Genomic DNA, 23,455 nt, shown 5'->3' with positions numbered 1-23,455 from the left:
AAGTAAACAAAAATGGAAGCACAACATACCAAAGCTTACGGGATGCAGCAAAAGCAGTTCCAAGGGGGAAATTTATACAAAAAAAAGAAAAAAGCCTACATTAAGAAAAAAGAAAAATCTCAAACAACCTAACTCACACCTCAAGGAACTAGGAAAAGAAGAACAAACTAAGCCCAACATTAGCAGCAGGAAGGAAATAATAAAGATCAGAGCAGAAATAAGAGACTAGAAAAGCAATAGAAAATATGAACTGAGATCTGGTTTTTTGAAAAGGTAAAATTGACAAACCTTTAGCGAGACTAAGATAAGAGAATACTCGAATACATAAAATCAGTAATGAAAGCATAGACATTACACCTGATACTGCAAAATACAAAGGATCATAACAGACTACTATGAACAGTTATATGCCAACAAATTGGATAACCTAGAAGAAATGGATAAATACCTTAAAACAAAAACCTACCAAGACTGAACTAGGAAAAAATAGAATATCTGAACAGATCTGTAATTAGTAAGATTAAATCATTAGTCAAAAATCTCCCAACAAAGAAAATCCAAGGACCAGATGACTTCTTCAGTGAATTCAACCAAACATTTAATGAAGAATTAATTGAAGTCCTTCCCAAATGCTTCCAAAAAATTGAAGAAGTAGCAACACTCCCAAACTCTCTTTATGAAACCAGCATTACCCTGATACCAAAGTCATACAAAGACACTACAAGAAAAGAGCATTACAGGCCAACATCCCTGATGAATATACATGTAAAAATTCTCAACAAAATACTAGCAAACTGAATTCAACAGCACATTTAAAGGATTAAACACCATGATCAAGTAGAATTTACCCCTGGGATGTAAGGACAGTTTAACATATGCAAATCAGTCAAGGTGATATACCACTTGAACAGAATGAAAGATAAAAATCGTATGATTCAACATACTTCCATGATAAAAACGCTCAACAAATTAAGTATAGGAGGACTATACCTCAACATAATAAAGGCCATGTATGACAGGACCACAGCTAATGTACTCAGTGGTGAAAAGCTTTTAGTTTTCCCTCTAAGATCAGAAACAAGACAAAGATGCTCACTTTTACGACATCCATTCAGCATAGTACTGGAAGTCCTGGCCAGAGCAGTTAGGTAAGTAGAACAAATAAAATGCATCCAAATCAGAAAGGAAGAAGTAAAATTGTCTCTGCAGATGAGCCATTCTAACATATAGAACACCCTTAAGACTCCACCAAAATACTTTTGAAGTAATAAACAAATTCAGTAAAGTTGCAGGCTACAAAATTAACATGCAAAAATCAGTTATATTTCTGTACACTAACAACAGTGAACTATCTGAAAGAGAAATTAACAGTCCCATTTACAATAACATCAAAAACAATAAAATATGAATAAATTTAACCAAGGCAGTGAAAGACCTGTATACTGAAAACTGAAAGACATTGATGAAAGAAATTGAAGAAGATACAAATAAATGGAAAGAGATTGCTTGTTCTTGGATTGGGAAAATTAATATTGTTAAAATATCTGTACTCCCCAAAGCAATCTTCAGATTCAGTGCAATCCTTATGAAAATTCCAATGGCATTTTTCAGAGAACTAGAACAAACAATCCTAAAATTCATACGGAACCACAAAAGACCTGAGTAGCCAAGCAAGAACAAAGCTGGAGGCATCACACTTTCTGATTTCAAATTATATTACAAAGCTATAGTAATCAAAACAATATGATAGTGGCATAAAACATACACATAGACCAATGGAATTTAATATAGAGTTCAGAAATAATCCAGTGCATATACGTCCAGCTAATCTTTGACAAGGTGCCAAGAACACACCATGGGAAAAGATAGACTCTTCAATAAATGGTGCTGGGAATGCTGGTTATCCATATGCAAAAGAATGAAACTGAACCTTTAGCTTACACCACGCAACAAAAATTAACTCAAAATACACTAAGGATTTAAGTGTGACACCTAAAACCTAAAATTCCTTAGCATGGTCTTAGCAATGATTTTTTTTGGAAAAGGCACCAAAAAGCAGGGAAAACAAAAGCAAAGATAAACAAGTGGGACAACATCAAACTAAAAAGCTTTTTGCACAGGAAAGGAGACAGTCAAGTAAATGAAAAGGCAACCTATGGAATGGCAGAAAGTATTTGCAAACCACATATATGATAAGGGGTTAATGTCTAAAACATGTAAGGAAGTCACTCAGCTCAGTAGCAAAAAATAAATAATTCAATTAAAAAATGGGCAAAGGACCCAAATAGACATTTTTCCAAAGAAGACATGTAATTAGCCATCTGATATATGAAAAGGTGCTCAACATCACTAATCATTAGGAAAATACAAATCAAAACCACAATGAGATATGAATTCACACCTGTTAGGATTGCTTTTATCAAATAGACAAGAGATAAGTGTTGGCAAGGATGTGGAGAAAAGGGAGCTCTTACCTTTCATACTGTCGGTGGGAATGTAAATTGGTACAGCCATTATGGAAAACAGTGTGGAGGTTCTTCAAAAAAAATTTAAAATAGAACTGCTATATGATCCAGCAGTCTCATTTCTGGATATATATCTGAATGAAATGAAATCAGTATCTGGAGGAAATATCTGTACTCGCAAGTGCATTGTAACAATATTCGTCATAGTTAAGATACGGAAACAACAGATAGATACGTGTCCATCTATGCATGAATGAATGAAGAAAATGTGATGCACACACACACCTAAAGTGGAATACTATTCAACTTTCAAAAAGAAGGACGTCTTCCCATTTGGGACAACACAGATGAACCTGGAGGGAACTCTGCTAAGTGAAATAAACCAGACAGAGAAAGTAAAATATTGTATCACATTTATATGTAACCGCAATGAGAAGCCCATGCACCGCAATGAAGAGTAGCCCCTGCTTGCCACAACTAGAGAAAGTCCGTGCACAGCAATGAAGACCCAACGCAGCCAAATTTAAATAAATAAATAAATTTATTTTTTAATAAAGCAACTTTCGGGCTTCCCTGGTGGCGCAGTGGTTGAGAGTCCGCCTGCCGATGCAGGGGACACAGGTTCATGCCCCGGTCCGGGAAGATTCCACATGCCGCGGAGCAGCTAGGCCCGTGAGCCATGGCCAATGAGCCTGCGCATCCAGAGCCTGTGCTCCGCAACGGGAGAGGCCACAGCAGTGAGAGGCCCGCATACCGCAAAAAAAAAAAAAAAAAAGCAACTTTCAATTATAACTAAGATGAATAAGTTCTGAGGATCTAATGTGCAGCAAGGTGACTGTGGTTTATATTACTGAATTATATACATGAAATTTGCTTCAAGAGTAGATCTTAAGTGTTTTCACCACAAAAGAAAAAAGTGAATACGTGATGTGGTAGATACGTCCATTTACTTAATTGTGGTACTTACTCCACAATGTATGTGTATATCATCTCATCACGTTGTACACTTTAAATACATTCAGCTTTGTCAGTTATACGTCAGTGAAGCTGGGGGGAAAAGCCAAAATATGTCAAGGAAAGTCACCCCACCATGATATTTATATATGTATATATATACACACACATACATATATATATATCATGATATATCATATATATATATTTTTTCCTTTTCCCCAAAATGGATTGTTCTCTTTTCAAGAAGGGGTTAAAAAAAGTGTAGGGATTTTGATTGAAGTTGCTTTAAATCTGCAGTTTACAGATGAGAGAATTGACATCTTTATCATTGTTTTTAAGTCATATTGTTTTTAAGGCATAATTTTAAGTCCATTGTCACTTTTCTCTTTCTGACTCTTATAGTTACTTGTGTTCAGTGTTCCATAATATTGTCAGTCCATTTTCACACTTTTAGATCTTTTATTTTTCCTAAATATTATCAACTTTTAAATAGCTTATTTCCTTGATGTTTAGTTTCTTTTTATATTTCTCTATGTTTAGATTCTCTGTCCTGCTTACACAACAAGCTAATTTCGAATATTAGATTGGAAAGCACTGGAAGACAATGTCGCTGGAATTTCTTACATATTTTCATTTTTCATTGGCATTCCTTGAAATAAAAATATTTATCTACTTTCAATTTATGGGATTTTGTCTGAATTGTTTTTCTCTATTCTGTTTTTTCCAGGTAGTGATTTTTTTCTAACTTTAAAACTTTTTTAACTGTCAATTATTTTTAATGCAGATAAATACTGAGGAACACGTGGATGCAACTGATCAGGAGGTTATCTTATGGGATCGTAAGATTCCTGAGGACATCCTAAAGGAAATAGCCACTCCTCAGGAAGTGCCAGCAGAGAGTGTTACAGTCTGGATTGACCCACTTGATGCTACACAGGAATATACTGGTAATTTTAAATTAAAGTTGATCTCAGACTTCATGTTGCCATTATGTACCGGAGAACCAGAACAAGGGCAGGTGGTGTATTCCTGGTGGTAAGTACTTTACCAACCTGACACAACTTTTCCAATTAGATTTTAAGATGGAGAGTTGGATTAAAGCACTGTGGAATGCAACTTCTGGAGTGGATCAATTATTCTCAACCTTTTTTTTTCCCTCAAATCACTGTATTATGGCATCCTCCTCTCACTGTGTCACTGATTCTTTAGTGAAGGGAAGTTTCTAGCAGTCACAGCAACAAAATAGTTCCTATCGGACCCCAGTTTATTGAAGTGTTGATTTACATATTGATTTATTTATTGAGGTGCTCGTTATTGAGGTATTTATTTATATAGCCAGAATACAATATTCACTTGTGATTTTTGGAATTTAGGCTTTATTCCATATACATCTGTTCTTGGAATTCAAGATAGTAAATCCTAGGCACCCAGGGAGCAAGTAAACAGCAAAACAGAATTACTTCTCCCACCTCCTATTGCTGTTCTTTTCACCTAGTCCTAGCTCCTGTTTCACTTCTGTGGATCTTCTCTCAGTCCTTATTTCTTGCACAGAGATATATAATTTTCTGTGTTTGCTTTGTTCTCTTGGTACATAAAAGTTGATTGCTTATATATCTGTTCTTCTAAACGGTACGTTCTCTGAACATGGAGGCTTCTGCTTTTTCACCTTTGCAGTCTAGCGCTTAAGTACGGAACTTGGCCCAAAACAGACACTCAGTAGAGAACTATTTGGAGAACAGGGAGAAGACACTAGGTGTGTATATCTGATAGTAACTGAAATTATAAAACAATATTTTGCAGAAATAGTAGAAATATGGACTATTGAGGGGTTGGTTTGTAAAGAGTTTTTCCTAGAGTGCAATTGATTTGATGATATAATAATGATGATATTTAGTGAGCACATCCCTTGCACAGGGACTATTCTAAGTGCTTTTTAAAATTCTAAATGCTTTAAAAATTGAATTTTTAAATTCAATCCTAAAATTATTTTAATAATAATTTTTATTATTGGATTTTTTTTTTTTTCTTGTAGAGGATCTTCGAAAGTATGTTACTACTATGGTGTGTGTGGCTGTAAATGGTAAACCTGTGCTAGGAGTAATACATAAGCCATTTTCTGAATATACAGGTAAGAAATATGCTAGAGCTTCCAAGAGTTAACGTTATTAAACCATTTGTCTGTAGTATTTACTGTCCTGTTGGAATCTCAGCTGTAGCTCAGTAATTGTTAAAGTCAGTCCCCTACCCTACCTCACCCCCTCCCTGGATACAGTGAGGATTTTATTGTTGGTACTAATAATATATGGCAAAGCAGAGCTTTCTAAACCTTGTTTAGAGAACAGAAACTGTGTTAAATGAAGATGAACGATTCTTAGTGTGTCGGGGAATACAACTGGGCATGGACTCCCCAGCAGCTGAGCTCCCCTCTGCTTCTGTCATTGCTGTTGCTGGGGTTAAGGTCCAGGGCTCTTACACATTGGATTCTGTGTACGTTCTGAGATCCACCGTGAAGTGGACTTAGCCCAACCTGTTGTCATATCAGGAAATGAGCTTGATATTGCGGTGGTTGAGGGCAGTGCCAGTCTCAGCATTACAGTTGGGTTGTATCACTGTGAAAGTCTTAATAATCAGGCCACTCCCTCTGTAGGTCTGGACGCCCTTCCGAGCTCCTTTAGACCCTTGCTTCCCCACCTTCTTGATGCAGTAATGTTTGTTAGCTTCCTGCAGGTGACAGGTCAGATCCATGACAGTCGTGTTGGGAGGGGGAATATGGAAGGCCATGCCAAAGAGCTTGCCATTCAGCTCAGGAATGACCTTGCCCAAAGCCTTGTCAGAGCTAATGAATCCTGGGATGACATTTTGGGATCTGCACTTTGCCAGAGAGGCTAGTCATGGTCTTCCAGATATCAGTGATGGTGTGCACTCTGGGTTACAAGTCCACGATGACACCATGAATTTTCAGGGTGGTGAAGTGGAGGGAAACAATTAGTGGTATAAGCAGTATTGCTGACAGTCTGAAGGGAATCCTCATACTTTTAATTGGTAACTCCCGTCAAAAACTTGAGGCTAGGATTATGGCCCTTTTGACTCCAGTGTTCTCTAAGATGATGAAGTTCTTTTTTTTTTTTTTTTTTTTTTTTTTTTTTGTGGTACGCGGGCCTCTCACTGTTGTGGCCTCTCCCGTTGCGGAGCACAGGCTCCGGACACGCAGGCTCAGCGGCCATGGCTCACGGGCCCAGCTGCTCCGCGGCATGTGGGATCTTCCCGGACCAGGGCATGAACCCATGTCCCCTGCATCGGCAGGCGGACTCTCAACCACTGCGCCACCAGGGAAGCCCGATGATGAAGTTCTTGATGGGGACAGTATCTACTTTGCTAGTATTGAAAGCAGCCCTGATGACCAGTTATAGTAGGCTGAATAATGTCTCCTTCAAATTCACATCCATCCCTATATTAGTTTTCTAGAGCTGCCATTAAAAATCCCATAAACAGTGTGTCTTTAAAGAGCAGATATATAGTCTGTCATAGGTTTGGAGGCTAGAAGTCCAAAATCAAGGTGTGGGCAGAGCCATGCTCTCTGAAACCTACAGGGAATAATCCTTCCATATCTTTCTCTTAGCTTCTGGTAGTTTGCTAGCAATCCCCGGTGTTTCTTGGTGTAAATCCAGTCTCTGCCTCTGTCATCGGTGTGTGTTGTGTCTCCCTGTGTGTCTGTGTCTGTGTGTCTTTTCTTATGAAGACACCAGTCATGGTAGATTAAGAGCCTACCCTACTCCAGCATGACTTCATCTTAACTAATTACATCTGCTAGTAACTTATGATCCTGTTTTCAAATAGAGGCAGGTTCTGATGTGCTGGGGGTCAGGACTTCAGCGTGTCTTTCGGGGGAAAACAGTTCATCTCATAACGACCCAGAACTTCAGAATGTGACCTTTCTTGGAAATAAGGTCCTGGCAGATATAATTAAGGTAAATATCAACATGAGCTCATCCTGCATTAGGGTGGGCCCTGAAGCCAATGAGAGCATCCTTAGAAGAAACAGAGAGCGCGCAGACATACCAGGGGTAAGACGATGTGTTAGGAGGCAGGGCCTGGAGTGATGCATGCAAGCCGGGGGACACCAACGACTGCTGGCAGCCATAAGAAGCTAGGAGAAAGGCACAGAACAGACTCTCCCTTCGAGCTTCCAGAAGGAACAAACCCTGCCAACTTCGGGATTTTGGACTTGCTGGCCTCCAGACTGTGAGAAAATAAATTTCTCTCATTGTAAGCCACCAAGTTTGTGGTAATGTGTTATGGTAGCCCTAGGAAACTAACACATTGGGCATCCGTATAGTTTTATCGTTTACTCCAGCCTCATCCATCGTGTCTCATTGGTGTGGCTGACACTGCATAAAAATGCTGTCTGTCAAGTGGAGAGAAATAGAGACAAAGTTAATTTTTTATTACTGTAGATTATTTGCTTTGCAGAATAACCTTGTACCCGAATTCTAGCTGCTCTGAGATAGGCTAAACATATATATGAGGATTGGCTCTGCATTTCAAAACGAAATCTGCTTTGTGTTATCTGACCTTTTAACTCCTTTTCATAATTCAGGTAGTTTTTTTTCAATTGGATGAGCTACAAAAGCTTCATGCCATTACTGTGGTAGTGTGCCTTAAGATTAATTATATAATTGCTTAATGGTTTATGGATTGCTTTCACATATTTCATTTAATCCTTACCACATTCGTTATTATACAGGTTAGACTTCTAGTTGAAGCTGTGTAGTAATCTGCACCAAAATGCAGGAGATTGAACCAAACAGTTGATTTCTCTCTTCTCCAGCAGCCTGTATGTAAGCAGACCATGGCAGCTCCCTGGTACCAAATTCTCACTCAAATTCTCTTGCTGTTTTGCTGTACTAAAGTTAGTTGCCCTCATCTGCATGACTGAGAATGGCTTACTGCTTCATCCACTTTCCGGCAGTGGAGAGGGCTAGAAGGCAGACGCGGAAGATGTTTCCCACTAAGGGTTTGACCTGTAAGTTGTACACATCACTTCAGCTCACATCCATTGATCAAAACATAGCTGGAATCCAGCCACAAGGGAGGTGAAGAAATGTAGTCTTTATTTTCAGTGGCTATCCAAGCTGAAATTCAGGGGCTCTGTCCCTCAGGGAACACAGGGAGAGTGGATATTGGAGTGTAATGTAGCAGTACTGCTACACTTTGTCCAGCTCCTGAGGGTGGGACACGGTTACTACTAGCATCGCACTTACAGGTGAGAAAATGAGACTCAGAAATTTGATATGTTCCTCAAGATCATCCAGCTAAAGCAGAGGAGTCAACCCTGGAATTTCATACAATGGTGTATCACACCGCTTTCGGAATAATAACTCCATGAGTCCTAATGTGTGTAGTGTTTACAAGTTTATGTTCTCTCATTTGAACCTTTCGATAATTCTGGGGGACAAAGAAAAATGTTGTCTTTCTTGTAGATGAGAAAAGGGCCTTAGGCAGCTCTCATCGAGAAAACCATACAGTTTAAAATGTTACTGTAAGAGCCATCCACTCCTTATTAGTATCTTACATTTGTTTAGTATTTTCACAGTTAGTGAAGTGTATTGACATAAATTCATTTCAGTCTCAAAGTAACTCTGGAAAGAATATAAAATAGGAAATAGGTGACTTTCTTTTAATAACAAAGAGAAAACAGGCGCATAAAGGTTGTGAACAGGGCTTAAGTCTTTGAGATCCTCTCATTCTTCTGACAGCGTCCCTCATGCCTGTTTCGGTCAGTTAGGACTGCCTTTAGCTGCGTAGAAAATAAATCGTCTTTGCAGTGGTTAGACAAGTAAGGGCTTTATTTTTCTCACCTGATTAAGAGGGCCACAGGGTAGGAGTGATTCGGTGGCTTCTGATCCTCTTAAATGCCTGACTCTCTTTCTGCTCTTTCTTCTTAGAAGGTGGCATTTTGTTTGCATGCTCACAAAAATGGGCGATTCCAGTTACCATGGCTCTATTCTAGGCAGGAAGAAAGGGCAAAGAAGAGGGACAAAAGATCTATCTTAGATATTCTATTTGGAAAGACTGACTTTGAAGCCCTCCGCTTCATCTCATTGGCCAAATGTCACGTGGCACGCTTAGCTGCCAACAGAGCCTGCTGCCCAAAGAGAATTCAAAGTGGGATAGAGAAAATGCAGAGAAAGTTGATATCAGAGAGGCCGATAGGTCCTGGTCTCCACATCTGTTCATGTTAGGAGGGAGAATGGCGATTATAAAACCTCCATTTTTAAAAACCTTTATTCCATCAGAATATACAATATGCTCCCCTCATAGGCTTAGGAACATAAGGTGCTTGCTAGTCAGCAAACATTCCAAAAGAATCAATATGCCCTTAATTAGGTGTGGGTTGACCTTCCATTCCTGGATCTAAGGTTTGTTTGGCTTGTGCCCTCTTTGGGACTATTGTTTTCACATCCAGACTGTATATTGATGTTGGCAGAGTACAAACTGTCAAGTATTGTGTATTTACCAGAATTTAGCTACACTTGACTATAATGGGAGCTAGATATTATAGTTGCTGGCAACAGAACAAAGCTGATCAAAATTCTTCTCAGACTTAATTAGAATTAATTCACTGAGTGAAATACTTAAAAACAAGAGATACTAGAATAGTACATATTTTAATGAAGTAATATATAAGTAGGTGTAGTATATCCGCTCAGTGGAAATTTGTAGCTATTAAAAATAAGTGATAATGTCTGCCGTATGTGTAGAAAAGTACCAACCACTTTCTATTTCCTACTGGACTTTTTGTTCGCATGTCTTATAGACTAAACATATTCTGTTGGCTGCTTTTAGCTTATCACTGCTACCTTATCATCAACACCAATCTTTTATATTTATTTAAGCACCTACTGTATTTTTTTAGGGGCTTGAAATAATTTTGTCCATATAAATGTTATGACTGAATGTCTTGAGTTTATGTGATCTGAAATATATATTTTTAATATTAAATTAGTAATTCTTATCTAAAATTACTCTTGTACTATCTACTGAGATATAGTCTTTATTCTCTTACACAATACTGACCTCTAGAGATACAGCATTGTAAGTTCACTTCTTAATAAAAAACTTTTTGATCATCTCTAAAAAGAATTTATAGGATTTTTTTGCTTCTCATTTCTTATTTTACTTTTATTATGACTAATTCAAAAACCCAATTATAATGAATTTTCATGTACTCCATCCAGATTTAACAGTTGATAACATTTTTATATATTTGCTTTTATTTATTCATTTATTTATTTATTTGCCTATGTACTTTAGAGAAATTTACAAGGATCATGACATTTTACCCCTATATATTTCAATATGCATCTCTAAAAAGAACATGTTTCTAAACAAGAACAGTACTATTAATATAATAATAAAGTTAAGAATTATTCCATAATTGATCCAATAGTCACATTTCCCCCAATTGTTCCTAAATTGGATTTTACAACCTGTTACCTCAGACCAAAATCCAGTCAAGGACAAGCATTTCTTTTGGTTGTTAGGTTGCTATGTTAAATTCTTCTAATGTAGATCCTAGAACAGCCCCCCAGTCCCCTTTATCTCCAGACATTGACTTGTTGAGGAGGTCAGGTCCCTTGTCATAGAATGTCCTGCCTCTTGGATTCTTCTGATAATTTTCCCAGGCTGTTGTTTAACTTGTTTATTTTTCATCTTCTTTTTCTTATAAAGTGTAACAGATCTGGAGGCTTGATTGGATTAAGGTTAAATATTTTTCTCAAGAACACATTTTAGGTACTCTTCATGTACTTCCTACTGCATCACATTATGTTACATATGTGTCATCTCACCATTAATGATGTTAATAAGATGGTTAAGGTGTTCATGACCAGACTTCTCAGTTATAAAATTACAGTGATTCTCTTGGTATCAGCAGGTAATCTAGAGAGAGATTTTGGCATCATTTGAAATCAGGATTCCATTAAACCTTCCATATAATAGTTTTAAGATCTATTTAAGATGTAAAATGGGATTTTCAATTCTGTTGTTTTTTTCTACATATGTCAGCTGAAGTTCTGTAGAGAAAGTTCTCCATCAACTTGGGGTTATTTATTTACCGTAAAACATGGTTTCTACTCAAAGACACCTTTACCAATTTTCCTTTACCAATTTTCAAGTTAAGGTTAGGGTAAAAACCACTTCTGGTGCAAACAGATGTTATTCTGGGGCAAGAGTAGGCATTCTCTCTCTCTCTTTAATATCCTTATCTCCTGGATTTTTATATATTCAATGTGATTCAAACTACAGTTATTATTTTTTAAGTTTAATTTGTTCTTCTGTTGTTGCATTTTTTAGTAACACTTTAATATATACTTTTCTCTTTAAATACCACTATATAGTCATCTTCTTCAAGTATTACCTATTGGTAATTCTCTCCTAGCAGCAGCAATTAAATTAGCTTAGTTTAGCCTTCTTGACCAACTGTCCCATGTTAGTCAATCATATTTTTTTGATGTTTATCCTTCTACTCCACTATTCAAATCTTCAGATTTAAATGGTGTCCTTCAACTCTCAGTAATCAACTATGAGGTAACATTTCTACACCTTTTTCCTACCTTTGTCTTTCTCTTGAATCCACAGTTACACTTATTCAGTGCTTACCAGCAGTACTTCCGCTGAGAGTCCCTCAGTCAGCCTTTGGTTGGGTAAAGCCTGTCCTCTAATAGATTACTTAAGAAGAGCTAGCTCATGAATGCCCAATTACCTGAATTCTTATGGGAAAAGCTTTCTCTATAGCGTTGATACTTGGAAAGACCACTTGGCTAGTTATAAAATATATGTATTTTAAAACTGTATTTGTTTCCTAGGGCAGTTATAACAAATTGGGTGACTTAAAACAATAGAACTATATTCTCCTATTTCTGGAGGCCAGAAGTCTGATGTCGAGTGGTTGACAGTGTCACGCTCAAGAGAAGACTCCTTCCGTGCCTCTTCCAGCTTCTGGTGGCTCCAGGCATTCCTTGGCCTGCCTTGGTTTGTAGACACTTCCCTCCAATTCATGTCTTCTTCACATTCTGTCTCTGTATTTCTGCATTTCCTCTTCTTATAAGGATACCAGTCATTAAATTTAGGGTCCACTCTAATCCATTATGACCTCAGCTTTACTTCTGCAAAGACCCTATTTCCAAATGAGGTCACTTTCTGAAGGCTCAGGATAGACCTGAACTTTGGTAGGACGTTATTCAACCCACTATACACCGTTTTTTCTTGGTTAAATGGTGTAAACTCTTGAACTGGTGTGACATCCGTGTAGGCGTGTGTTGAATCTTGACAAAAAGGCTTATAATCTGATTTTCTTTTCTTTGTAAGTAGCTTGGTCTTTTTGCCTGGTATGCCAAAGAACATTATCTTTAGAGTCTCATAAAAGAACTATGACCTATCCCAGCTTCAGAGTTGGCATTCTGGGCAGTTGTCTCCATATTATGTCTCAATGTGGACATTTAGGTTCTCTTTATTTCAAGGACATTTTCTTGAATCATAACTTTAAAGATTAGTTCTGTTTCACTTTGTTTTTCTGTTTCATGGACTCCTAATGTATGTATGCTGACTCTTCTTTCATTGGTTTCCATATGGATCACTTTTACTCTGGTCCCTTTTATGTGTTTACTTGTCTCATTTATTTTTTGTTTTTCTTATTGCTTTCTATGCTTTTGGGCAATTCTGTTGTCCCTTGTGTATCCTGTGATTTAGTACTAAGCCTTTAATGATTTTGTCCTTTTGTTTGTTTGTTTTTTGCGGTACGTGGGCCTCTCACTGTTGTGGCCTCTCCCGTTGCGGAGCACAGGCTCCGGACGCGCAGGCTCAGCGGCCATGGCTCACGGGCCCAGCCACTCAGTGTCATGTGGGATCCTCCCAGACCGGGGCACAAACCCGTGTCCCCTGCATTGGCAGGCAGACTCTCAACCACTGTGCCACCAGAGAAGCCCTGTCCTTTTTTTTTTTCTTCAGTTTATTTCCTGTGTTATATGAGTTCCCAATTCATATCTTCCTATTGTTTATTTATCTCTTCTGATTTGTTCTTTTCTATTTGTTCCATAGCATTCTTTTTATTTTTTTTTTGTTGCTTGTTTATTTTTAACTGTGTTGCAGTGTTGCATTACAGCCTTAACTCTGCTTTGTAGAAATTTTCAAGTAGCCTGAAATGTTTTAATCGTCATTCCTTATGTTTTCTTCTTTTTCAATAGACATTGCAGTTCTATATTTCTTATTTCTATTTGATCCAGTTTCTGTGGAATTGGGGGAAGGGTGGTAGCAGGACAGAGGTTTGGGTAATTCTTGGTTTACGAGCTTTCTTTAATGTTAGTGTGAGGAAGGCATTGTCTTTATTAGTAGGCCTCTTTTTTTTCTGTTTTCACATTTTTTCTTTCTTGGTTGACCCTTTCTTTTTTCAATAGGGCCCTTACCTTCAACCCCTTCCTTCTTTTTAGTCCTCTTTGCCGTCTTCCAAATTGTCTCTCTTAGAGAAACGTCCTAAAAGATGTACTTCATCCAGTGTGCTCTTGAGACTTCACTCTTGTTTCCGTGTCTTCTCCCAGCCTCCTTTACCCACTGCTTTGTTGCCAAGTCTCAGGCCTCCTTTCAGTAGTTCTCATTTTAGATGGGACCTTTCCTTCTGGGGAGAGATTCTGACTATTGCTATCTGAGTTTGCCACCGCTTCCATGAAGCTCCTGCCATATTCCCTATACAGGGTCAGCTGCGGTACTTACTCTGCTGATCTTTGGTATTTACTCCCCTTCTTTCTGATAAATTTGTGTTTATAGCTATCCTCTGTCTCCTACTTATTCTTTAGGTATTAGTTAACTCTGTTTTTGTTCTCTTTGTTGCTGTGTGTGGTTTTGGAAAGACGTGTGAGAAGAATCTGAGAGACTGCCATCAGCTTGGGGAACTCAGAAACCTAGACTCCGTTCATTTTTAAAATTTTTTTCTGCAGCCAGGAGTAAGTGGTAACGTAACTGCCTACATTGCTAGCTGTGGTGGACTATATTTTATCTCACAGTGAGTGACTACTAGAATAGTAATCTCATTGAGATATTTATGAGGAAGTTTGTCTTCTTGTATAGTTTGGTAGTCAGTAAAGAAAACTTCGAAACCAAGAAGAACATTTCAAGCCATCTCTGCAATCTCCTCACCTTAAAAATTTCTGGTCTACTTTGAAATCTAGTGCTTCTTCTTTTTATACTCTCTGATGTAGCAGGTATGTAAACCTAACTCACTTACCTCTTTGACTGTTTTATATTTATAAAGCTCATTAGGAAATTGAGCCAATATACAAATAATTGAAACCGTGAATATATCAGACGAAAAGGCAGTATAGAAGAAAAGTCGTTTTTAAATTTTGAATTATGTCGTAGGTTGCCGCAGGTTGTGTTGCCCAGGAATCAGACTTTGGGGTGGAGATTAGAGGGCAGGATGTTTACTAGAGTGCTCTTGGGATCAGATTTGTGGAAGGGAGGGAAGGAGGTAGGAGAAGTTGAGTTGCAGCATGGTCCCAGTGAAGACTCGGCAGCTCCCCTACAGGGAGCTCTGGAGCCTGGGCTTTCTTAAGCCAAGGAGTTAATAGTCACTGTTTCTGGTTGGGCAGGATTGCATAGCCTCTTTTAGTTTTGTTTTAATATGTGACTATTGTAAAAAAAGAATAAACATATTACTCTTGTACTCAGAAAATGAAAGCTTCCTGTTTTGGAAAAAAGTATGAGTAATTCTTTGGAAGAAGTTTTTTTTCAGTCACTCTTGACACTTTGAGTTCTGGTTTTAAAAGCTTCAGTGCCATTACTGGCTGTTACATTTTCTTTCCAGCTTGGGCGATGGTAGACCATGGGTCAAATGTGAAAGCCCGCGCTTCTTACAACGAGAAGACCCCGAGGATCGTTGTGTCTCGCTCACATTCAGGAATGGTCAAGCAGGTTGCTCTTCAGACTTTCGGAAACCAGACCACAATCATCCCGGCGGGTGGTGCTGGTATGTTCCTACTCCCCTGCGGTGCCTGTGCAGTGTTCCCTGTGAGGCCAAGGCCATGTCAGGAGGCAAATTCGGTTGTCCCATCCTTGGGAAGAAAGTGAGAATGGACAGTGGGCTTTCAAGACAGGCATGGTCTCCTACTTGGTGATCTCGAGAGTGGGATTCAGTCACACGTGCCTCCTTGGTAGAGAGAGTCTCACAATAGAAACAGTCTCACAATGGTGATTTCTGTTCCTAGAATACTACAAAAGCCATGTTTCTGACATTGATGGTTGTTATATATATGATCTGATTGTGAAATAATTGTGCTACTAGTTTAACTGTAAGAATAGCAAGGAGAGGAAGAAAGATCCAGCACATCACAACGCTTTATTTAGCAGCAGGGTGCCAGGAATCATCAGAAGTGTTACTAGAATGGCCAACCCCTTGGTCACTGTTAACACCCCTGAACTCCTCAGCTTTGGTGTCTGGGAGGAGCCACAGAGCCTAGTGCCCATCCAGCTTAATGCAGATTCTGTATTATTGCATTCCCTATGTTCTAGCTCAGGGTCAGCTGACTTTTTCTGAAAGGCCCGATAGTAAATATTTTAGTCTTTGTGAGTCACATGATCTCTTTTGCATACTATTATTTGATTTTTTTTTTTAACCGCACTTTAAAAATACCAAAAAAAACCATCTATAGCTTGAGGGCTGCACAAAAGCAGGCCATGGCCCAGACTTAGCTCCTGGGTCATTTGCCCGCCTTGTTTTGAGTGTTGTTTAATATGGCAGAAGTGTTGTAATTCAAACAAATAGCAAATTATAGTCGGAAACATTTGTGTTTGAAAACCTTTTCAGCAAAGTAATAAAGGGAAAAGTAGTGCTTTTAACCTTTAAGCCTAATAGTTTTAGTTTACTGCTGACCTATACGTGTCTTTCTTAACATGGCTTTATTGTTTTCTTACAGACTCTCAGTTTGGTTAGGAAAGGTGATATCCAAAATGCCCAGTAGGAATGGGATAAACTAGATTTTAGACCCAGTTTCTTCTGGGTTTGTTTTATTTTATTATTTTATTTTTAAAATTCTGCCTCATTACAAAAAACACTTAAGATAGTAGCATTATCTCGTGCTTTCTTCTTTCAAATCCAGCCTTCCTGGAGACTCAAGGGAAACCTGTGGTTGTTTAGCTTTAGTGTAACAGTCCGTAGGAGACGGTCCATGTGAAGGTATCACCCCGTGGAAGACAAGCACAAAGTGGATTTAAATTTTAAAAATTATAGGCATATATTTGTTTATATTTGAGAACAGCTTAATAAATTACTTTGCAGTATTGTTTTTTGGCTCATTTGGGTTTAATGTCTGCACTATTACTTAAAAAAAAAACCTTTTTAAAATAAGTTTAGACTTAGCAGTGGCAAAGATAGTACAGAGATCTCCTGCACACCCTGTGCTGTTATTTTAACAATGTACTCAAAACAGTAAGCTCCTTTCTTCAAATCTTTCAGACAATAACCTAAATTCTGTGTTTATCTTGTAGGTTATAAAGTTTTAGCACTCTTGGATGTGCCTGATAAGAGTCAAGAGAAAGCTGATCTATATATCCATGTGACATATATAAAAAAGTGGGATATATGTGCTGGCAACGCCATCTTAAAAGCCCTTGGGGGGCATATGACTACCCTGAGTGGGGAAGAAATCAGTTACACGGGTTCCGACGGCATTGAAGGAGGGCTCCTCGCCAGCATCAGAATGAACCACCAAGCTCTGGTCAGAAAACTCCCCAGTCTAGAGAAGACAGGACATAAATAAGCCACGCTGGTTACAGGTCACCGCTCCTCCAGAGCTGAACGGTCAGCCTGGAACGCTGGAGGCTTCAAAGCATTGGTGGAGACTGCATGGTTAAGGCCATCCCGTACTTTTTAAAGTATTTATGAAGCATCAGAGACTTATTTTCCCTGTAATAGGATGCAAGATCAGGGAGAATGGGTTGCTTCCTGTCTCAAGTATTGTCTTTATTTTTGAGACTATTTTCGTACAGTTGTCATACACAAGGCGCATATATATATATTTGTGAATTAAAATCTATAGTCGAGTCTACATTGTTATGAGTCACCATTTTCACACAATATCATGAATCTTCACTGTTTGTTAGTACTTTCGTATAGAATTGGGCTGAAGAAAGGATTGATTTTGTGTAGATGTTTAATATTACTTTACAATTATATCTCATTGAAAATAAAATAATTGGGGGTTTTTACCCCTAGTTCAGATGGAAAGCACAAGAAGCTACAAATTCATTAATATGCAACAAATTCTCTATCACTTACTGAATATATTTCTTATGGATTAAAATAGAAAAAGCTTAAATTGTTTTTTTTCTTTGAAATTTTAATAACAGGTTCACCAGCCAGTAGCGAGTATAGATATATGATGGTTGCGTTGTAACTGTAATTTCTGTGTGTATGTGTTTTGTTTTTATAAAGAAAAGTGTGTTTGTACCTATGGGTTCAACATTTCTGCCATCTTGCTGGTAGTTTTCATTTGCCCTGTGGACGGTGCATGGTTCCATCCTTTCCCTCTTGACCAGCATTAGTCTTTAACTTGTAAGGTTTGGATTAAGGTTTCAGGGTTAGCATTAGAATTTGGTATATTTTCTCATTAGGGATAAAATATGCTGTATAAGGCATTAGAAAAATATAAATGATCCTCTTATTAACTGAAAGTTATTTGACATTACGTGAATTGAGCTAGCTTTTATTATTTTCAAAAGCCTTGTTATAGTACTTTTTAAAAAATTTGCCAGGTTTGTATATAGAGATTCTCTCATTATCAAGAATAAGTTAAGGTTGCTTTTGCCGTGGTTAGTTTTACCATTAATAAATGGATCTAACCTAACCAAACTAAGTATTAACTTTTGAGATACTTTGTATCTTCCCTTCAGATTAAAAAAATGAAGATTGGAGTTACTTTTTGTTGAATTTTTTTCCTATTCAAGAGAGCAGAATCTGGTTGGAAGAAAGGCTGTGACATGTTCACTGTGTCACTGCAATTTGAGCCTTGCTTTGTAGGATACCTTCCATTGGGATGTCTGATTTCCCTCAATGTGATAGCTGGAAATTTCAGGTAAACAGTAGCATTATTTCACGTGACTTTGCTATAGTTTTATTCCATAACACTGATAAGGAGAGGGATTTCTTATGGTTTCATGGTTTCTTTTCTTTATATCTTTCTTCCTTTCTCTCTCTCTTTCTCTCTCTCTTTTTCTCTTTAGATTTTTTAACCCTAAATCAACTTTCCATTTATTTTCCTATCTTGGACGTAAAGTTGACCAGAAGATGGGCATCCTCACTTGGTGGAATGTGCTTACAACATTAGGTTTGCAAATTACACTGTCCAAGGTCCTTATTCCTCACTGGGGAATTGGACCTAGTGTGATACACACATTACCACCCGGTCTCTAGCAACTGGTCACCAATCTGGTAGGGTAATGGGCCTTGATAGGTAGGGTTTTGTTCATGAAAATTCATTCAAAGTTTTGGTAGTTGGAACGCTTGATATTTAAACAGGACTTAGGAATTCTGAGCAGAATATTAGAGACTGCATCTTTTTTTGCAACGAGATGAGGAAATCCTTTTTCTCAGGAGGGATGGCAAAGGCATATGCTGTTTCCAGAGTCCTGTAGTACAAACATTTGTTTTTATTGTAATGTGTCAAACTTAGGGAAAAGGGACTAGCATATTAGGAAACGGGACTAGTTCATATGAGCAAGCATGGTGCTTTGGTTTTATTTTTAATTTTGTTAAACCACATGTAGATAATGACTTTGTGAAGGGCTTTGTTGTGTGCAAAAATTAAGATAGTGGCCGACAGTTAAATGCATTATGTTTGTGATTTGTTGGGTATAGTATAGTACTAATGATTTTTAAGTGCTTTTATAAAAATTTCATTTTAAAACATTTTGTTTCTAAAAGTCAGTATACATTATAGAACTAATGTAAGTACAAAGAACAGTATTTATATTTATTTATGTAAGAAATTATTGTGCCAGGACATACCAGTAAAACACCCTCATGAATAAGTGAGACAGATAATATCTCCCAAGAGTGACATAAATACAGTTATTTCTAAAATGTTTACTTTTAGTGATCCTCACCTCCCCAGTTCCTTGTCTCCCTTTCCCTCATCTTGACATTGATAACCTCAGGATCCATCAACTGTCCCCTTCCTCAGCCCCTCTTTGTCTCTACCTTGTTCCCTATCACCTTAGCCTGTTGATTAATGTTCTCCTTTTATTTCTGTTTCTCTTTCTTCACCAGTATACTCTTCCCCAGCACTTAATCCCCGAATTGTCTCATAGACCTACATCTCCACGATTGGTTGCTGAAATCTTAGGGCAAAACGGAGACTCTAGTAAAGTTCCGATGGAGAGAGTCGTCCTGGCAGAGTCCTAGCTGAAAATTACTTTTCAAAGACTCCTCAAAAAGTAAAGGAAAATCACCTTCAAAACCACAAAGTAGGGCTTCCCTGGTGGCGCAGTGGTTGAGAGTCCGCCTGCCAATGCAGGGGACACGGGTTCGTGCCCCAGTCAGGGAAGATCCCACATGCCGCAGAGCGGCTGGGCCCGTGCGCCATGGCCGCTGAGCCTGCGCGTCCGGAGCCTGTGCTCCGCAACAGGAGAGGCCACAACAGTGAGAGGCCCGCGTACCAAAAAAAAAAAAAAACCACAAAGTAACTGTCAAGTATAACCCAAGTCCTCTGTCTTTACAGAGCGTTTCTTCTGACCCATCCTTCAAAGAATGAAAATGCAGAAAATACAAGAGTTGGCTGTGGCTCTGCCTGCTGGAGAGAACTTGCTTTCTCTGTTAGTTTTCATATTGTATCCCTATTTCAGTTGAGAGTATCAGAGCCTACAAGATGGGTCATGTTTGTCTTTGTTATTCAATTGTCCCCTTTCCCCAATTTTAGAGTTTTTCTTTGATTCTAAATATTGAATTGTTTATGGCTGTATAATGAAGTAACAAGCATCTTGGTCTGTGTGTTTTAAGTAGTAATTGTGCAAATTCTTCCTGTTTTCTGGGTGCTTCCTTTGAATATTGTGCAAATTGAGTCAGAGGCAGTGGGAGGGGCAGTGACTAAGAAAAGACTAGGGAAGAAGAAAGCCCAGGGGAAGGATAGCCAAGGGAGGATGCCAAGCAAGCATCTGCCCTGTCTCAGATGTTTAATTCAGAAGTTGGATTTTACTCGGGCTTTGAAGGTGACAGCTGTCTCTCATAGCTTAAACATAAGTAAAGAAAGCTGGAGTGCCACCCCCTGTTCCTCAGAAAAGAAAATATCCAGCTTGCCTCTCCTTGATAACAGCTTGAAAATGGCCTTCTGGAGACAAGCTCTGGCAGGTTTAAAACAGGAACTGTTTGGAATCTAGTTGCAACTACTTCTCTTGGCTATGTGTTGGCTGCTTGTGGACAGAAGCCGTGATTTTTCAGTTTAGATCTTGGTTGAATTTAAGGCTTATTTATTTTCAGCATATGCCTACAAAAGTCTGCCTTGTAACTGTTGTGTAAAATAAACCTATGGTTTCATTTTTATCCTTAAAAAGAGTTGTGCCTTAACAACAGGGCATTGTATGTTAATAAGGGAAAACAAAATTCTTTTTAATAGATGGGGAAAACAGGAACTTTTGCCATTAAATTTTAAGTTCTTTTAATGTTTTTAATGTTAGAGTTGGGGGAAATTCATTAAAGTTAAATAAAATTAATATAAAATTATTTTTGCATATACAACTAAAGTGCATTTTTATAAGAACTGGCATCTTGATGTATATAGGTCTGAAATGATACTTCATCCTTTGGTTTTTAATTTGAATTAATAAGACCATGATAGATTTTTTTTTTTTTTAATTTTACCCTTAAACTATTTCAGTGTGCTATTGTATCTGTTCTAGTACTCTGAGTCACTTTGGTTCTAACAACTATTTATGGTATCATGTCAAGAATTTCTTAATGTTAAAAAATACTGTATGTCTGTGACGTAAACCAGAATGGTTCGTAGATCGGGGAGGGTTCGGATTAGCATTTAGTAAGAGGGCAAGAAGAACTGAACTTTGTACTTCAAAAGGAGGTTTTGGTTTTATGAGGTGCTGGTCATAATAAGTTGTTTATTTTTATTTCGTCAAAGCCTGGCAGGTGTTTGCATTCCAATTTACCATTGATAAAGGCTTACAGGGAAGCTTCTTTTTTAAAAATTATTTTTAAAAATGAGTGATGAATTAATTCTGTGGGAAAATGAGATTTATAAATATTAGTTTTCCTTTAAGATAAAATAATATAACCCAAACTTTCAGAAGTTAAGGATGATGAATAATATTACAACTTGTTGTGTATTGTGTTTGTAAGGGTTCCCTAAAGTATTAAAATTCAGGTAATTTGTGTAAATTGCAAAAGCAGAAACTGTGATGTTTGATTAGTAGTATGTTGCATTAGAATTCTTTTTGAGGTGTATGTTATACATATAGTAAACTATTATTCAGACTTGTTCATCCTGTATTTTTTTAAAATAGGAGATACAGCACCCCAAGTCATCTTTAGATCAGCCTGCAAAGGGTTCATCTGTCTCCCCAAATTATCTCTTCTAAGCCCTCTTTGTCGTCTCTGTCAAGTTGGAAATGTGTATAGACTTTAATTTGTGTGTAAAATATGGACTTCAATTTCCATCGTGCCCTTGCATCCACCCTTGGCAGTAGCCAAAACTATCTTTATAGTCTAACGGGAGAGACTGTGTTCTGCCCTGATGAACTGTGGTGCTGCCAGTGGGTTTTTTTCCTCTTTTGATGGTTTTACTTAAGCTACTAAATGGATATACACAAGCAGTTGAGCTTACACTAACACTATGAAATGGTATTTCCCGTCTATGTCCCTGCCTCTTCAAACTTAGATGTGGTGTTTTTGGTTTTTTTTTAATCATTTTCACTTCCTAGTCAATCTCTTATAATGGGCTAATGATGACAGGGATTAAAATAAAACTAAATACCTTTGAATACCCCTTCCCCTCTCACACACTGAAAGCTATGGAGGAACTAGACCATTTCCTGTTGCCAAGACATGCTTAGACACCAGAGTTTTCTTTGCTTGGCATGCTATCCCCTGCCTCACCCACACCACCTAATTTAAGAGGGTCCCGACTTAAGCCTCTACTGAGAAGTAAAGGTAAACTCTCCTTTCAGGTTTTTGAGCAGGCTTTTTGGCATCTCACCTGTAGCCCTCACTTCTACGCGTGCTGTTGTAAACTTCTTAAGGACAGGGATGACGTCTTGGTGATTTTTGTACTTCCACCTCAGCCTCGGCAGCTACCCCCGTGTCTGGAACAAATTAGGTGCTTAATGTCTGTCGAACTAAATGGAATAAAGGGTTTCTACTAGCGTCAGCGTTTCTCGTGCCTCAGTTGTGTAAGCTGGTTGTTTGTTTTCCTCTGCAAATATTTCTGTCTTATCACCCACACACCCTAAATTATTTTTTAAAGTTTTGTTTTCTTTCCTTCAGATACTACCCCATGGCCAGATAGCTCTAGAAAATGTGGTTGCCTCCGATGAAATGATCATACCAAACCCTGCCCCTGGATATACTTTGCCAAACTGAAATTTGAGTTTTCTGAATAAATTGGTCATGTCTGAAAGATGGTGTGCTGCATCTACTTTTTTTCCTTTTTTAAAAATATTTTTGCTGCGATTAAATATGCATAACAAATTTACCATTTCAACCATTTTTAAGTGTACAATTGGGTGGCATTTACATTCACAGTGTTGTGCAAATATCACCACTATCCATTTGAAGAACCCGTTCAGGCCAAACAGAAACCCTGTGCCCTTTGGACAGTCACTCCCCATTCCCCACTCCTGGTAACAACTATACTGCTGTCTGTCTCTGAATGCTTCTGCTTTTTAAAAATTTTTTAACAGCTTTATTGGAGTATAATTGCTTTACAATGATGTGTTAGTTTCTGCTTTATAACAAAGTGAATCAGATATACATATATCCCCAT

General features: G+C 38.0%; 1 protein-coding gene across 2 annotated transcripts in view; it reads left to right on the top strand.

The window, feature by feature from the left end:
* Positions 1–23,089, top strand: part of BPNT2 (3'(2'), 5'-bisphosphate nucleotidase 2) — a 32,264-nt gene extending 9,175 nt beyond the window's left edge. Inside the window, exons 2-5 of one of the 2 annotated variants that reach the window (XM_032609836.1) lie at positions 4,192–4,369; positions 5,455–5,550; positions 15,280–15,441; positions 16,959–23,089. In XM_032609836.1, the coding sequence (XP_032465727.1) occupies positions 4,192–4,369; positions 5,455–5,550; positions 15,280–15,441; positions 16,959–17,230 (708 nt within the window). In that variant the 3' untranslated portion in view covers positions 17,231–23,089. The remainder of the gene's footprint in view (positions 1–4,191; positions 4,370–5,454; positions 5,551–15,279; positions 15,442–16,958) is intronic. The other variant, XM_032609837.1, reaches the window with a different exon arrangement.
* Positions 23,090–23,455: the final 366 nt, after the last annotated feature.

The sequence above is a fragment of the Phocoena sinus genome, chromosome 17 (assembly GCF_008692025.1).
Source record: "Phocoena sinus isolate mPhoSin1 chromosome 17, mPhoSin1.pri, whole genome shotgun sequence".
In the NCBI taxonomy this organism is placed as follows: domain Eukaryota; kingdom Metazoa; phylum Chordata; class Mammalia; order Artiodactyla; family Phocoenidae; genus Phocoena; species Phocoena sinus.
The sequence above is the reverse complement of the archived record's forward strand: the minus strand, read 5'-3'. Positions and strand labels throughout refer to the sequence as shown.